The sequence below is a fragment of the Asterias rubens genome, chromosome 1, assembly GCF_902459465.1.
Source record: "Asterias rubens chromosome 1, eAstRub1.3, whole genome shotgun sequence".
NCBI classification, from domain to species: domain Eukaryota; kingdom Metazoa; phylum Echinodermata; class Asteroidea; order Forcipulatida; family Asteriidae; genus Asterias; species Asterias rubens.
Genome location: NC_047062.1, coordinates 31531305 through 31547974, shown reverse-complemented (window position 1 = coordinate 31547974; position 16670 = coordinate 31531305). Strand labels below are relative to the sequence as shown.

General features: G+C 37.9%; 1 protein-coding gene across 2 annotated transcripts; it reads left to right on the top strand.

The window, feature by feature from the left end:
* Window positions 1-4175: 4175 nt before the first annotated feature.
* Window positions 4176-15238, top strand: LOC117294293 (GATA zinc finger domain-containing protein 10-like). Of its 2 annotated transcripts, none has more exons than XM_033776657.1 (4): window positions 4176-4285; window positions 7095-7416; window positions 9498-9605; window positions 13246-15238. In XM_033776657.1, exons 2-4 carry the CDS (start codon window positions 7165-7167, stop codon window positions 13750-13752), a joined length of 867 nt encoding a protein of 288 aa, XP_033632548.1. In that variant the 5' UTR covers window positions 4176-4285; window positions 7095-7164; the 3' UTR covers window positions 13753-15238. The 2 variants fall into 2 exon arrangements, with proteins under 2 accessions (XP_033632548.1, XP_033632555.1); XM_033776664.1 differs by lacking the exon at window positions 4176-4285 and adding an exon at window positions 6646-6784.
* Window positions 15239-16670: the final 1432 nt, after the last annotated feature.

Below are 16670 nucleotides of genomic sequence, written 5' to 3'. Positions count from 1 at the left end.
CCGTCAGGCTGAATTATCATTTCCTTCTGGCTTGCAATAGTTCCTCTTCCTTCGATGAACTAGAGGCGGAACATGAAGTTATAAACTTGACAGTGTCAGGTGATGGGTGAATCACAGGGTTGGTGAAGTGTTTCGCTTAGACGGGTTCTTTTACTTTTCTGAGAAATGGGTGCTCTAATATGTGTGTTATACTCACAGGGAAGAGGGGAATTGGGCACATCATGGTTCGAACACTTCAGATTAATTCTATTAAAGGCAGTGGACACTATCGGTAATTGTCAAAGACTAGCCCCCACAGTTGGTGTATCTCAACAAAAAGCATAAAATAACAAACCTGTGAAAAAGGACAAAACACCCTTGTCACACGAAGTTGTGTGCGTTTAGATGGTTGATTTCGAGACCTCAAGTTCTAAATCTGAGGTCTCGAAATCAAATCCGTGGAAAATTACGTCTTTCTCTAATACTATGGCACTTCAGCGGGAGCCGTTTCTCACAATGTTTTATACTATCAACCTCTCCCCATTACTCGTCACCAAGTAAGGTTTTATGCCAATAATTATTTTGAGTAATTACCAATAGTGTCCACTGCCTTTAATATTTATTTCATCAGTTATTTATTTATTTATTAATTTAATTGTTATTATTTATAAGAAGATTACATATCAGACAGTAACACCGTTAGACTTGCAAACACAAGGTTGTGGGTTCAAATCCGTCTAAGACCACTGGTTTTACAATGACTAGAATAAGTATTGTCCTCTAGTTTAAAATCACAATGTCTTGATTTGTGCATGCAGTTCATAACTGTATGAGTGAGATTTGCTGTTGCCCGCTTTGAGTTTATAGCCCCTTGTGGGAGTTTGCCGAGTTCCCTTTACGGGAAGATCATCTAAATATATCAATAAACTTAACTAAGATAATACTTTAAAATACGAAGAAAACAATTGGGGGAAAATTACACATGAAAAACACTGGAAACAAGAAATGCATGAACAAAAAGACAAGAAACAGACACACCACTGGAACAGGGTTGCAGGACTATTTTGTCAGCTCTACAACGTTTACTAATTTACAATGTATAATGCTCAAAAGGTATTTTTGATTACCATGTATTGTATTCAGGCCTGTACTTCACGGAGTAAACGAAAGCGATTGCCTCCATGCCCCCTGGTCATTGCCTTGGTGCCCTTGAAATGCTCCAGTAGAAATTTACAATTTCTTCATAGGGTGCCCTTAACCAATGAGAAAATGCCTTGGTGCCCCTTCCATTTAAAAAAAAACACGAAGCATACAGGCCTTTATATTGGCAGTTTAATTTAGATATGAAGTTAATTTGATGATAAATAACTGAAGTGACTCGACAAGGTTCAGGGGCAAATAGATGGTTGTGAAAAAATGACAATGACTCAAACGTCGTACAAACAACAAATACATAAATAAATAAAGTAAGAGCAGTGTTCTGTTCAACACTAAAGGAAGTAAAACTCAGCCCTCATCATTTGCAAAAATGCAAGTAATAATATGGGTATTTAGCTAAAATGAACGTTGTTAAAACTGATATTTTGCTTTGAGAATTGGTCTAGATTTGTAGTTTAGGTCATGTGATTTGGTTTTGTTATGATTAACTTCCAGTTTTGACATGTTTTATTCTCACCATGAATTTAGTGTACACTCTTGTTTTGTTTGGTTGTTTGTTTGTTTGTTTGTTTGGGGTATTGAGGTGTTTGTTTGTTTGTTTATTTGTTTGTTTGTTTTATTGTTTGTTTGTTTGTTTGTTTTTTGCTTGTGTTGTTTTTTATTTGTTGGTTGTTTGTCAGTGCATATGTTTGTTTGTTTGTTTGTTTGTTTGTTTGTTTGTTTATTTGTTTATTTGTTGTGTTTGTTTTCTTTTCTTGTGTAGCACCTCAAAATAGTCACCATTTAATTAGTGGCTATAGAGCGTATAGTAAGATGATGGGATTGGATTTCTCGTCAACAATCACTTATACAAAATGACCAAAAGAAAATAGGCAAACAGTTTTTAACTCATGATTATTCTCCTTCTGCCATTTGAAATTGACACATCTAGAACAATATCAGATATAACAACTTGATAACTAAATTGATCCACTTTGTTCGTGTTTCAACAGCATCTTTATGATAGCCCCTCGAACTCAGGCACGTAGTTCCCATTTGAACAGTTCTCGGAACCCACTCAGTCAAAACAGATCTGCGTGAATTCCCTTATCTGTACGTATTGGCCGCCAGTGCTACCTGACAACACAGAGTGCGTAACCGGTCTACGATGTGAAGTCGATCACTGTTTAGTGGATTTGTGTCATTTTTCATCTACCCATCAGCTTGACAGTTTACAAATATTTGTAAGTTCATTAATTTTAATATTTTAGTCAAAGAGAGTTATCGGTAATATCCTAGAAATTATGAGAAATAGTTGACGTTTGAAATAAAATTGTATGTTGACATGTTACAGTGCGATTAAAGGAACAGCGGATCGGTCGAGTTGGTCTTTGAAAAGCGTTTTGTGACCGTTTGTTATAAAATGCATATGGTTAGAAAGATGATGTAAAAGTAGAATACAATAATCTACACAAATGTGCCTCGAAATTGCGTGGTTTTCTTTTTACCTCGTCATAACACGGTCGGCCATTTATGGGAGTCAAAATGACTAGAATAAGTATTGTCCTCTAGTTTAAAATCACAATGTCTTGATTTGTGCATGCAGTTCATAACTGTATGAGTGAGATTTGCTGTTGCCCGCTTTGAGTTTATAGCCCCTTGTGGGAGTTTGCCGAGTTCCCTTTACGGGAAGATCATCTAAATATATCAATAAACTTAACTAAGATAATACTTTAAAATACGAAGAAAACAATTGGGGGAAAATTACACATGAAAAACACTGGAAACAAGAAATGCATGAACAAAAAGACAAGAAACAGACACACCACTGGAACAGGGTTGCAGGACTATTTTGTCAGCTCTACAACGTTTACTAATTTACAATGTATAATGCTCAAAAGGTATTTTTGATTACCATGTATTGTATTCAGGCCTGTACTTCACGGAGTAAACGAAAGCGATTGCCTCCATGCCCCCTGGTCATTGCCTTGGTGCCCTTGAAATGCTCCAGTAGAAATTTACAATTTCTTCATAGGGTGCCCTTAACCAATGAGAAAATGCCTTGGTGCCCCTTCCATTTAAAAAAAAACACGAAGCATACAGGCCTTTATATTGGCAGTTTAATTTAGATATGAAGTTAATTTGATGATAAATAACTGAAGTGACTCGACAAGGTTCAGGGGCAAATAGATGGTTGTGAAAAAATGACAATGACTCAAACGTCGTACAAACAACAAATACATAAATAAATAAAGTAAGAGCAGTGTTCTGTTCAACACTAAAGGAAGTAAAACTCAGCCCTCATCATTTGCAAAAATGCAAGTAATAATATGGGTATTTAGCTAAAATGAACGTTGTTAAAACTGATATTTTGCTTTGAGAATTGGTCTAGATTTGTAGTTTAGGTCATGTGATTTGGTTTTGTTATGATTAACTTCCAGTTTTGACATGTTTTATTCTCACCATGAATTTAGTGTACACTCTTGTTTTGTTTGGTTGTTTGTTTGTTTGTTTGTTTGGGGTATTGAGGTGTTTGTTTGTTTGTTTATTTGTTTGTTTGTTTTATTGTTTGTTTGTTTGTTTGTTTTTTGCTTGTGTTGTTTTTTATTTGTTGGTTGTTTGTCAGTGCATATGTTTGTTTGTTTGTTTGTTTGTTTGTTTGTTTGTTTATTTGTTTATTTGTTGTGTTTGTTTTCTTTTCTTGTGTAGCACCTCAAAATAGTCACCATTTAATTAGTGGCTATAGAGCGTATAGTAAGATGATGGGATTGGATTTCTCGTCAACAATCACTTATACAAAATGACCAAAAGAAAATAGGCAAACAGTTTTTAACTCATGATTATTCTCCTTCTGCCATTTGAAATTGACACATCTAGAACAATATCAGATATAACAACTTGATAACTAAATTGATCCACTTTGTTCGTGTTTCAACAGCATCTTTATGATAGCCCCTCGAACTCAGGCACGTAGTTCCCATTTGAACAGTTCTCGGAACCCACTCAGTCAAAACAGATCTGCGTGAATTCCCTTATCTGTACGTATTGGCCGCCAGTGCTACCTGACAACACAGAGTGCGTAACCGGTCTACGATGTGAAGTCGATCACTGTTTAGTGGATTTGTGTCATTTTTCATCTACCCATCAGCTTGACAGTTTACAAATATTTGTAAGTTCATTAATTTTAATATTTTAGTCAAAGAGAGTTATCGGTAATATCCTAGAAATTATGAGAAATAGTTGACGTTTGAAATAAAATTGTATGTTGACATGTTACAGTGCGATTAAAGGAACAGCGGATCGGTCGAGTTGGTCTTTGAAAAGCGTTTTGTGACCGTTTGTTATAAAATGCATATGGTTAGAAAGATGATGTAAAAGTAGAATACAATAATCTACACAAATGTGCCTCGAAATTGCGTGGTTTTCTTTTTACCTCGTCATAACACGGTCGGCCATTTATGGGAGTCAAAATTTTGACTCCCATAAATGGCCGACCGTGATAGTTCGCGACGTAAAATGAAAACCGTGCAGTTTTGAGTGATACTTGTGTGGATCATTATATTCTACTTTTAAAACATCTTTCTTACCATATACATTTCATAACAAACGGTTTCAAACGCTTTTTATATACCAACTCGTCCGATCCAAGGCAACGTGTTCCTGTAATACTTTGACATCCTATCAACAGCCGCAGTTTTGTGCATGTGCCGAATCGAGACGTGGTATACTTGCCAGTAGATAATTACGAATATCGTACCTTATATTGATTCAATGAAGGTATGAATAGCAGTGGATGTGGTATTGTTGTTATGTGTGAACAATATCAACGCTGTACCTTATCTTGATTCAAGGTATGCTCTGCCAATTATTCTCGATGCTTTAGTTGGATTCGAAATGAGCCCATGCCCAATTTCAAAGAGAGCTGCTTAACTCATGCAGGCATACAAGCTAGCTAAGTACAACAACATTACGCTTACCAGAATAAGGTTACCATCCAAAATACCAGTTTACATGTATACCATTTATAAATGGTCTCCTGCTTAGATAAGCAGAAATCTGTAAAGCAACTTGGGGATATGATAACACGATGCATAGTCGTTTTATATTTTTTGCTGTACCAACATAATACTGTTTTCACTATTAATGGTACCACCGGTGAATGGTACACATAACGATGACATGGTTCCCAAGTCACAATTCCATTGAGCTGCTTAAGCACAACAAGCTGCTAAGCACAAAATTATGCTTAACAGAATAACCAGTCAAGCTACCATGTCACATGTATGATTTGTGCCTGGTTTCCTGCTCGTTTCTGCTAAGCAGACGAATATTTTCTGCATAACAGCTCTATAATGAAATCGCAAAAACAAAATGCATTGCAAAGAAATAAAGCAATTAAACGGGACCACAATAGCCAAAAACAGACACGGGCCTATAGATTAAAACTTTACACCTACGTTCTTGCTCATATTATTTCACACTGAAACGTCAAGGGACAAATAATTGCAAAATGTTTGTCCACTCAGAATCACACCTTGACCAAAGTTTATCCCGTGATACGGAAATGACGAAGCAACAGTAATGACGGTTGCAAGCCTGACTGAATAGTCACAGCGGCTTGACTTTGATATTACCTTTAGACTACAATACATGTATTGTTATGTTGAAATTAGTATAGTATCTATATTCGTGTTTTTAAAGAGCATGTTTCATTGAGGCATAGAAACTGCATCTTTAATTTGATTGATTTTGGATGTTATTGCATCCATTCGTTCACACTTCAAACTCCATGGTGTTTGAGAAACATGTTATATCGGTTGGGTGACAGAAAAGTTAGTTTTATTTTGGACAATAATTATTCACACAGGCTTGTTTCTACTTTCTAATTTCGATATGACAATCGAATAGGTTTCTACAGGCATTCTCTATTTGCTACTTCGTTATTGGATATTGGAAATAAGCCTAGGTCTGTGTTGTGAATGTTTACTTTGCAATTTCTAAATTGGACCAAATCGTATAGGTTTGAATAGTGAGTGAATGTAGTGGAGCGGATCCAGAAAGTCAAATGAAGGAGGTGGGGGGGTCACACCGCTGTGCATATCTGAAGAAGGGATTGGCTAGTTTGAAAAAACGTTTTACGATTATGTGGGTGTGTTGAGATTTACCCTGTCCACTGAGTGTACTTTGTCATGGTCGATGTCACTCTATTGAAGCTCAGCTTGCTTTGAAAGTTCATTCCAATACACTCACTTAGAAGTTCAGGTTGGAAAGTTCATTCCAACAAAATAAGTAATTTCCAATTAACCCCCATCTCTACGAATGTTTCCTAATTTCCAGTTAAAAGGACAGGGAAGTCTTATACTTTTGAGTGCTTCCTCTATAGCATGTAACACAACCTTCTCAAAATGTTCCCGAGCTTCCTTCATCTAAATTCGGTGCCGTCCTATAAAGTGGCATCCTATATTATATTTGCTCATAAAAGAGATTCAAACATCCAGGGCTAGTGTATCTAGTTGGGGAGTGTCATCGGCAACCCCATTCATGACAAGTTTTACGGTGCTTTTTGCGCGTAGTTGCGAAGAAAATAAAAAAGAACTCATCGCAATCTATTCTCTTGAGGAATAAAAGCTCCTTGGTCCGTTGAGTGTTTGGACTTATCCGTTTAAAGGTGAGTTTTCGGTGATCCTGTACCAGTTTGGATTGCAAAAGATCAATTGTTTGTGAAACAGGTTATTCAGTGGGGTGATGATTTTACCCCCACAAGCTTCTGCGAAATCTTTGTAAAGGAGTTTATAGCTCGAATGAGTTCCGTGCGGCACCTTCTGGTACGACTGTAACCCTGCCTAAGTATTCTAAGCTGGTTTTTTTAAAGGGTTTTTTTAAGAGTGGGGATGAAATTGATTTATTTCTTACACCATGACGCATGCTAACGAGTGTATTTGTTTCCCTCGTTATTTCCCGGTGAATTCCTTTATTAGAGCAAATTTTGTAGTCACCCGGAACTTTTGAAAGCGGCTAGCAGTTCTTCACTATTACTGCAAGTGGAGTATGGTTTCAATACTGTACGACAATATGCACGAGCAGCGCGGCCGATCACCAGGCAGTGGGTTTAATATGGCTGAGGGACCCCATGGCCAGAAGAGAGAATTCACGGTCAACGTGTCATCGAGAAACGACCAAGAACGAGAGAGCGAGTCCGAGAGGGGATCGACACCGGGGGGAGATACGCCAAGAGACGGCATGGACGACCGAGGAGAGATCAGGAGCAACGAGGAGAACACGGACTACGAGAATTACACGGTATATATTTTTTTTTCTTGAAATCCTGAGGACGATTGGTGCTTTGAAATGTATATGCCAGAGAAAATCTTAATAACTACAAAATAATTCTTATTAGCATAACGGTGGAAATGATACAAAACATCAGTGTCTGAAAGCAAATGTGAACATTATTTTCTATGAAATAATTCCCTCTGAAAAAGAATCTATCTGAATCAAATAAACTGAATCTAAAAACCTTTTAAAAACACGAAACAGCTGACTTCAAATTGAGGTAAAAGTAAAACGGTTTTTCACTCTCCTGTCTCGCACAACGGTTGACCCAAAATGTTCACAGGTTTGTTAGTTCATGTATCATGGTGGTTAATCACACATCACTTGAGCACAGTCTATATTTTCTTTTTCAGCTCTATCCTGCATTAAACCTTTAACGGCAGGTGGACATTTTTGCTCGATTATTGGTCATTGAATTGTAAGGAAATAACTAAACAAACACTGTATAAATTTGGGCTCAATTGGTCATCGAAGTTGCAGGAATATAATGACAGGAAAAAAACATAATTGTGGTACAGATTTGTGTGCTTTCAGATGCATAAGAATGGCTTCATGCCTGAAACCTTTTTCAGATTCAAAATTTCGAGCGAAAAATTACGTCTCTTTCTCTAGGGGGGGGGGGGGCTTGTAGGCCTATTACTTGCTTGTGTCCTCTTGTTGAACGGTTGTTTATAGGAATCAGATAATATTCTACTTGAGAATTTTGTACATCATGGTGAGCATAGTATGCTGACTTGGCGCCTAATAATTTATTATCATAATATCGAAGTCTTATATAGCGCACGTATCTACCAAACAAGGTACTCAAGGCGCTGAGTATATACAAACTTTCAGAAAGATAGGTTATTGCAGTGATGAATTCTGGGGGCCCAATTAGTTAGCACCTTATAAGGGTTTACAAGGTGCTACGGCGCATTAGGGAGCCACAGCCAGGAACACCGGGGCGAACCCCTTCTCTTTTCGATAAGTGCACTTGGTTCTTTAACATGCGTTACACAACACATGGGACCAACGGCTGCACGTTCCATCCAAAAGGACGAAGCAATGGTTAAGTGCCTTGCTTAAGGACACAAGTGTCACGGCCTAGTTTCCAATGCCAACCATTCTTGTAAAGTTTTGTAAGAGTTCCCGTACTTTACATTCAAAACAGTGAAAGGTGCAAGTCTTGTCATCGCAACTTGTTCTAATTTTTAAAACAACGCGGTATATTGTGTTTCTTTGATTGTGACATCGAATTATTCATTAGATTTCACATCGAAAGGTCGCTCAAAGTGCAAACAAAATGGCTATCGAAATATTATCCGTATAGATCGGACCTATAAATAGGAAGAGAAAGGAGAAAGCAATATCTGTGGTTTATTTGTCATTATTTTAACCCTTGCCACTGGAGAGCAGGTACCGGTATCTAACGGTGTTTAAATTTGTGAAATCCGCTTTGCGGAAAAATGCCAAAGAACACAATAACCGAATCTAAACGATGATATAACGTCACAAATGGTTAACTGTGAGATCGATTCCTTGTTTACACCGGTGTTAGATTTCACAAAGCACTAAGATTCATCGTAATATGAGTTATCAGTATCGCCTATCGGTTTATATTGTTACGTCAGGCTAAGCAATTAAGATTGATACAAAATTTTAATAGAGGCACTGGGCACGTTTGGTAGGTACTTAATATAAATGGTGTCCAATTATGAGCATAACAAACTTACTTAGGGAACTAGCAACTAGGGCTGTTGATAGTACAAAACATTGTAAACGGTTCCCTCTGAAATAACATAGTTCTGAGAAAGAGGTAATTTCATTATTTGAAGCCTTTTGTAGGCATCTGAAAGCGTGACATTTTGGTTAACAGGGGTGTTTTGTCTTTCGTTATTTTCTTGCAACTTCGATGACCAATATTGAGCCCAAATTTTCAACGTTTTTAGTTTATGCATATGTTGGAAATCTCATCATCTAGAAGTTAAGCCTTCTTTAATAAAGTTTATTGTCTCACAAACATAAACAATAACAATTTCTGTGCATTTGTGTTAATTTTGTAAGTAAAGTTATCGGCCGAGGACGAGATGAGGATCAAACAGAAGCGAGAACGGAACCGTGTGGCAGCAGCTCGATGCAGGGACAGGCGTCGACAACGAGCCGCTACACTCGTACAGGTACGTGTTATTCTTAAAAATCAACAAAGTTAAAGGCGTTGTCCTGTATGCTTGTTTTGAAAAGGCAAGGCATTTTCTCTGTCGTAAAAGGCATCCTTAGCGTTATGAGGAGTTTGTAAATGTCTACTGGAACATTTCAAGGGCACCAAGGCAATGCAACCGGTGGCATGTTTAGGCATTCGCCTTCGTTACTTCTGTGAAGTATCAGGCCTGCACGTTTCGTTTTTGAAAGGGCAATGGCACCAATGCAATTTCTCCTTGTTGGTGGGCACATTTCTACTGGAGCATTTTAAGGACACCAAGGCAATGACCAGGGAGCACGGGGCAAACGCTTTCGTTGCCTGTCTTTATACCTTGGTTTTTGGAACCGTTCGATTGTTTTAAATCCTCTATAAATCTAGATATACATGCAACGAAAATAACCTGTGAACATTTCATTTCAAAAGGTGTTGGCGGTTTTGAGATATCGTAACAACAAAAAACCGGAGCGACACAATCTGACAAGCGTTGCTGACATTAACGCTTTTCAGATTAAAATATTGTGGCATAAAAACTGGTATCTATTTCAAGAACCGCATTACTTCGAACTGAAATATTTTCTATAATAATGCTTTATACCATCGCAATCTGATGTAGGCTTCAAACCAAAAGTTTTTATTTCCATGAATTTTAAGAGTGATTACCGAACGTATCATACACATACTCACTTCTGTCTCAACAACTAAAGGTTCCATTGATTATAACGACGATTTTTTTGTGCAGTTTGTTTTACTGAACTCTTTAACTTACGATCTGGTCATCGTCCAGAAGTATTTCCATATTCCACATTCGAGACAAGTGTTTGGATCGTAGGATACTGTACAACAAGGCGTGTGGTTCGTTTTCCTCGAAATCTGGAGCGTCCGTTTCAGAGAGATCTGTTTCTTAAAACACCTCCATGCAATTCTAAATTTGATAGTTTTGGTTTTGATGCACTGTCGGCTTATTTTTAGAAAAAGTGTGAAGGTAAAGGTAAAAATAAATGTTGGAGAAGTTTAGAGTGGAATAACTATTTGGAAAACCGATCATCTTTACACTTTGAATGAAGAATTAATACAGAGGGCTACAAAATAATAATATTTTAAATGATCCAGTTTTGTCCAAGAGAGGCAGCGTGACTTCGATAGATAACACAAAGCGTGTCAATGTGATATGGGAATAATGACAATTATTATTATTTAATTAGTTCCAACAATAAGTGCTATACGATTTCTCCTGAAGTTTACAGGGAATCAAACTCATTTTCACTGATAATATACAGGAATTTAAATAAATTTATTTGCATTTTCAGCTTCAATTTCGATCACAATTCTAATGATTTCGAGTAAAGTGAAGCAGCCAATTTCTGCTATAATTAAAACGAGAGGACTGTTATAGCCGAAAATTAATTTCCTAATCCTAAAACCAAATCGAATGTTTTCTTCCGGTTTCCTGGTATATCACAACAAACAAAAGCATTGTATCCTATTAACAAGGAAGTTATACTGCTTGCTTCCCTCTACGGGGAATTAAAGAACAAACTTGAATTTTTTTTGGAAGAGAACGTTCTGTCCTCTCTCATCGTTTTCAAGAATTAGAAACAACAAAACTAACTTGATAAACTTTCACAACGTTGCTCAGATTTTCAAGAAAATCTTTCGTGTTTTGTGTTTGTTTTAAAATGTTAGTTTTGTTTTAATGAGAAGGTGCACACTGGTGACATTTCGGGCCGACAGCCCGAATCTGTAAAAGTGTAGCCCCTCACCGGTGATTTTATTTGTATATTTATTTGTTTGTTAATTTATTTAGTTGCAACCACAGTATGCTTGGATTAAAATGCAATATAAAACGTACCAAGACTCTAATACAGGAACGCATTCTATAATAATATGATTACTAAAACCTATGTTTAAAGGCAGTGGACACTATTGGTATATTGTCAAAGACTAGCCTTCACAGTTGGTGTATCTCAACATATGCATAAAATAACTAACCTGAGAAAATATGAGCTCAATCGGTCATCAAAGTTGCGAGATAATAATGAAAGAAGAAAACACCCTCGTCACACGAAGTTGTGTGCGTTTAGATGGCTGATTTCGAGACCTCAAGTTCTAAACCTGAGGTCTCGAAATCAAATTCGTGGAAAGTTACTTCTTTCTCGAAAACTATGGCACTTCAGAGGGAGCCGTTTCTCACAATACCACCAAACTCTCCCCATTACTCGTCACCAAGAAAGGTTTTATGCCAATAATTACTTTGAGTAGTTACCAATAGTGTCCACTGCCTGTAAAGGGAGGGGCCAATAAAACTTCAGTATAGTAACATGAATCATATAATGATAAAATACACAAAGGATTGGAACCGGTTTGGCAACAAAAAAAAAATAGAAAAAAAAAAAACTCTTTCAAGAATGTTGTATCCCTATATTTATATTGTTATTTGCCATACGGATTGCGCAAACAAATGTTTGTAGTCTAAACATGGTTTCACGGTTGCGGCTTTTTTTCTTCATTGCATTAGAGCCAAGAGATGACCCAATGTGTCCCGGATGCATTTACCCCTATAGAACCGGACCTAAAAAATCCCCATTTCTTCCCTTGATGGAAGGGGCAGGCTTATTGGGCACAAAGTACAATAGGCATTGTGTGTTAAAATAGTCGATTATTTAGTGACTGTATGGAAGTCATAGTCAAAGAGTACACTATGAATGTTCAAGAAGCATCCCTCGAGTGTGCAAACCACACAACTTTCCTGTGTATGGGCAATTTCTATGTCAAACAAATAATTACACACATTCTCAAAAATGGATCCTTAAAGGCAGTGGACACTATTGGTAATTACTCAAAATAATGATTAGCATAACACCTTCCTTGGTAACGAGTAATAGGGAGAGGTTGGTAGTATAAAACAGTTTGAGAAACAGCTCCCTCTGAAGTGGAGAAGTTTTCGAGAAAGAAGTAATTTTCCACGAATTTGATTTCGAGACGTCAAGTTTAGAATTTGAGGTCTCGAAATCAAGCATCTGAAAGCACACAACTTCGTGTGACAAGGGTGAATTTTTCTTTCATAGTTATCGCGCAACTCCGACGACCAATCGAGCTCGAATTTTCACAGGTTTGTTATTTTATGCATATGTTGAGATACAGCAAGTAAGAAGACTGGACTTTGGCAATTACCAATAGTGTCCACTTGCTTTAAGGAGCATTATTTTCTTTGTCCCTGCACTTAGCAGTTCCCATCCCATAAACTGTGTACACAAAACTCCTTGTGGAGCACCTAAGTCTTTAGTATTCCCATATGGAGTCATTTTAGTTCCCCTTTATGCCCTTGGTTTCCAAAGGTGCCGAAAACGGGCACCGCTGGATAACAACAATACGGTTTCCTGTGAAAAACGGAGCTTTTTCTTTTACAAAATCAAAGAAAAAGCAGTTCGAAAAACACTCTTAACACTACGATAAAATAACGGAGTTCAGAGCATTATCTGATTGAAACTTTGAGGTGTTATAAACCACCGGTTCTTTTCAGAGCTAACACTACTAAAAAGAGATATTTACATGGTGCGACCACAAACCTCTCTTAGCAATAAAATAACAGCAGTTATATTGATTTATATCGCCTACAGGAATCTGATGATCTCGAGGATGAAAATGGGGATTTGGCCAAGGAGATCGCTCAGCTACAAAAGGAAAAACTCAAGCTTCAAGAGATTCTGTGTAAACATTTACCGAACTGTGGCGTTCAATCTGGGGAATCTAATCAACAACAACAACAAATTCCACATCGACTACAAGGTAAACATCCACATCTTGAACATCATCAACAACCACGGAAATATCAGAGGCAGCATCAACATCCACTACTTCTAAATGAAACACATCAACATCAACAACACCAACAACACCGTCAACAGGTTCTGAAGCAGCAGCATCCACAGCGTCCAATACAGGAGCATCATCCACCACAACACAAACCAGACTTACACCAAGTACACAGACCCCAAGGTCCACAACAGTATCCACAGCATCAGCTACACCATCAACAATACGATCAACCAATGACAACAGCAAATCAACTAATTAGTCAACAACCTTTCTGTTCAGCCACGCGGTCTTTTTCAGCGACTGAATAGCGACACCATGTCAAACAATATTGTACATGTATATGAATTCGACATTCCATGTTAGGCTGGTTTTCACTTGGGCTCTTTTATGGGCGAACGTTCCACCGAAAAGTTTAATGCCTTCCAATAATGTGCCGTTAGTAATATAAGAAACAGTATGATAGTTTTCGAGAAACAAATAAATTTAGTAGAACTTCAAAAGTACTAATATAACAGCCAATTTGCAACAGTTTGCAGTGAAGGCAAGTATATCTTTGGTATCCCAAAGTATGTATGATCATACAAATTACTTGGTAGAAGTACTGGGGAGCTTTTGCTACTAGATTAAACCTTTTTAGAAACTACACCCTATATAATGCAGATTTAGAAAAGAGATAACTTTTAAACCCCCAAATCCGAAACTTGTTAATGGTGCTCAACTTCTCATGTTTAATTATGTCAATAATAAATTGGTAAAATATGTTAATTCATTCTTGTCATAATTTAACTTCATTTGACCATTAAACTAGTGGAGATCACTTCAAGTATAATACATCAGAAAGATACATTTTATGTCAATACATGTTTAAAATCTTAGCTATAAACCTTCATGTAAAATAATGCACAGTATTATAACCGTATGCTAGCCCCGGTGTGCTACGTTACAAAAACCAAGGTCCGTTTCTGATTTTGTAAGATGACTTTTGTCGTCACACAAATCTGATCAAACAATCTGATCTACAGTTTAAAAGCAGCATAGACGGAAGTATTTTATTTTAGTAGGAATTCCAAACAACAAGGTATTGAAGATTTTATTTTGAAGACAAAATCGAGTACTTTTCGTTCCGATCCGTGAGGAAACAGCTGGTTGAAAAGTGCAAGTAAAATGAAAGCTTCCGGAACTGGCCCGTCATTGTGTGAAAACGAAATACCTGGTCACCTCTCTTTCTATTTTAGGCCTTCACAAAATAATTTTTTGCTTCCCTAAAGCTATTTCCAGAACAGGGTACGAACACAAAAATACATATCCTGGTTATAATAAAGAAGTCCGTGACAGGTTCTCAGAATTTAAATTTTTCCAGAAAAACGCACATTAATCTGTCAGCCGCAGAACTAGGGCAACAGTTTTTATGGGGCCACAAAGAGTGCACCATTTTGTTTCGAGGGGAACTTCTGCAATTTTGGGCGAAATAAAATTTGTTAAACGTTGTCTGTGTTACATGGAACAGGTTTAAAACAGTGAAATTATCACATTTTAAGCCAATATTTCAAAGGGTTATCACACTCATGTCAGCCCAATATCTCAAAGAGTTGTTACATTGAAGCTGATATTCATAGGGTTATACATTAAGCCAATATTTGAAAGGGTTGTCACATTTAAGCCAATATTTCAAGGGGTTATTACATTGAAGCCAATATTTCAAAGGGTTATTACATTGAAGCCGATATTCAGAGGGTTACACATTAAGCCAATAATATTTGAAAGGGTTGTCACATTTAAGCCAATATTTCAAGGGGTTATTACACTTCACATTTCAAAGAGTGTGATGCGGGGGGGGGGGGGTGGTGGCACGGGCATCGACTCGAAGGCGTGTCCTTGAGCAAGGCACTTAACCGTATACACAGTGGGGAATGAGGTGTATTCTGCTCTACCAGCCAGGCTCCTACAGGGGACGATACCGTGCCTACATCTTCTGAGAAGGAGGTAACCCCATTTCAGCCACAGGAGTAGGTGGCAACGTAGACTTGTGGACAAGTCGTTAATAGTCCCACGCGGTGGGATAGTCGAGTTGTCACTGAACTGCTGGTTGCCGACTTCCACACTCCCCATGAAGTCGGGCAGCGCGCAGTAGTCGCGCAACCAGCAGTTCGCGCGGAGAGCACCACTGCAATCCGACTATCTCACCGTGTAGGACCATAAACGACTTGTTGTCCAAGTCTAGTGGCAACGTACCCCTGTTGACATTTGGTTTGGATCGACAGCCCGATGAAATGGCCGTCCTTGTGATGTTGGGCCAAATTATTTACACAAGTTACTGATAAATAATGATAAATACACACGCATTACGAAATATCATTTGGTCACTGGTCGGACACTTTAGGGTATCTTTCCAGTGGTCACAGTGGTCATTCTAACAAAGGGGGGAATTTCCAATTGCCTGCATTTCTTTGAAAGTGTTTATCTTTCACTGCACTAGCAGTGACCGCATAAGGCACAAAGACCAGGACATGCTGTAGTGTGGTTTTCAAGGGGCTGTCCAAAGGGTAAACAAAATTAAACCTTAGAAGTCAAGTGGTCAGATATCATACAGTTCCGTAAATGATTTTGGTTTCACACTGATATACTCTAACAACCACAAATAAGGAAATTGCATTGTTACCCGAGTGGATAAATTATTACAAAAACGCATCCTTGAAACAGTAACTGTTATGTGAACATAAAAACATAATCCCTAACAATACCTTCTGCCTGGAACACCTAAGAGTACAAGATACACAGGAGAGTGGGGACTGAACATTTGTTGAGCCAAAGTCTTTCGGGACATGTGTCATCGTGGCCAAATGTTCAGACTGCAGGAATTGCAATTACAAGGTTGTGGGTTCGAATCCCCGGCTAACCGCTGATTTCCCAATGACTCAAAAAATTACTAAACTAAGTACTGCGTTCAGGTACTAGACTCGTGGACAATTCGTCAAATGTTTGCCGCATTTATAGCGTTCTGAGTCTCTCTGCGACCCCCGCGACACTGGCGATATTCTCGCGAGACTAGTACCCTGCGAGACAACTGCTCTCATGCCGAGTATGGGGCGAGTAGTAGTAGTCGGCAGCTGGCAGCTTTGCAAAAGCGAAGTATTCGATCGCAGTAACACAAATCATTTTGCCATCTATTCGACTATCTCACCACGACAGACCACAAGTCTTTTATTAAGTTACTGAATTACAATTT

Excerpts from the sequence above, each read along its gene's own strand:
- LOC117294293 (XM_033776657.1), top strand. The coding sequence starts at position 7,165 with ATGGTTTCAATACTGTACGACAATATGCACGAGCAGCGCGGCCGATCA. Across the intron at positions 7,417-9,497 it reads CGGACTACGAGAATTACACG|TTATCGGCCGAGGACGAGAT; the intron begins GTATATATTTTT and ends TTGTAAGTAAAG. Across the intron at positions 9,606-13,245 it reads GAGCCGCTACACTCGTACAG|GAATCTGATGATCTCGAGGA; the intron begins GTACGTGTTATT and ends TATCGCCTACAG.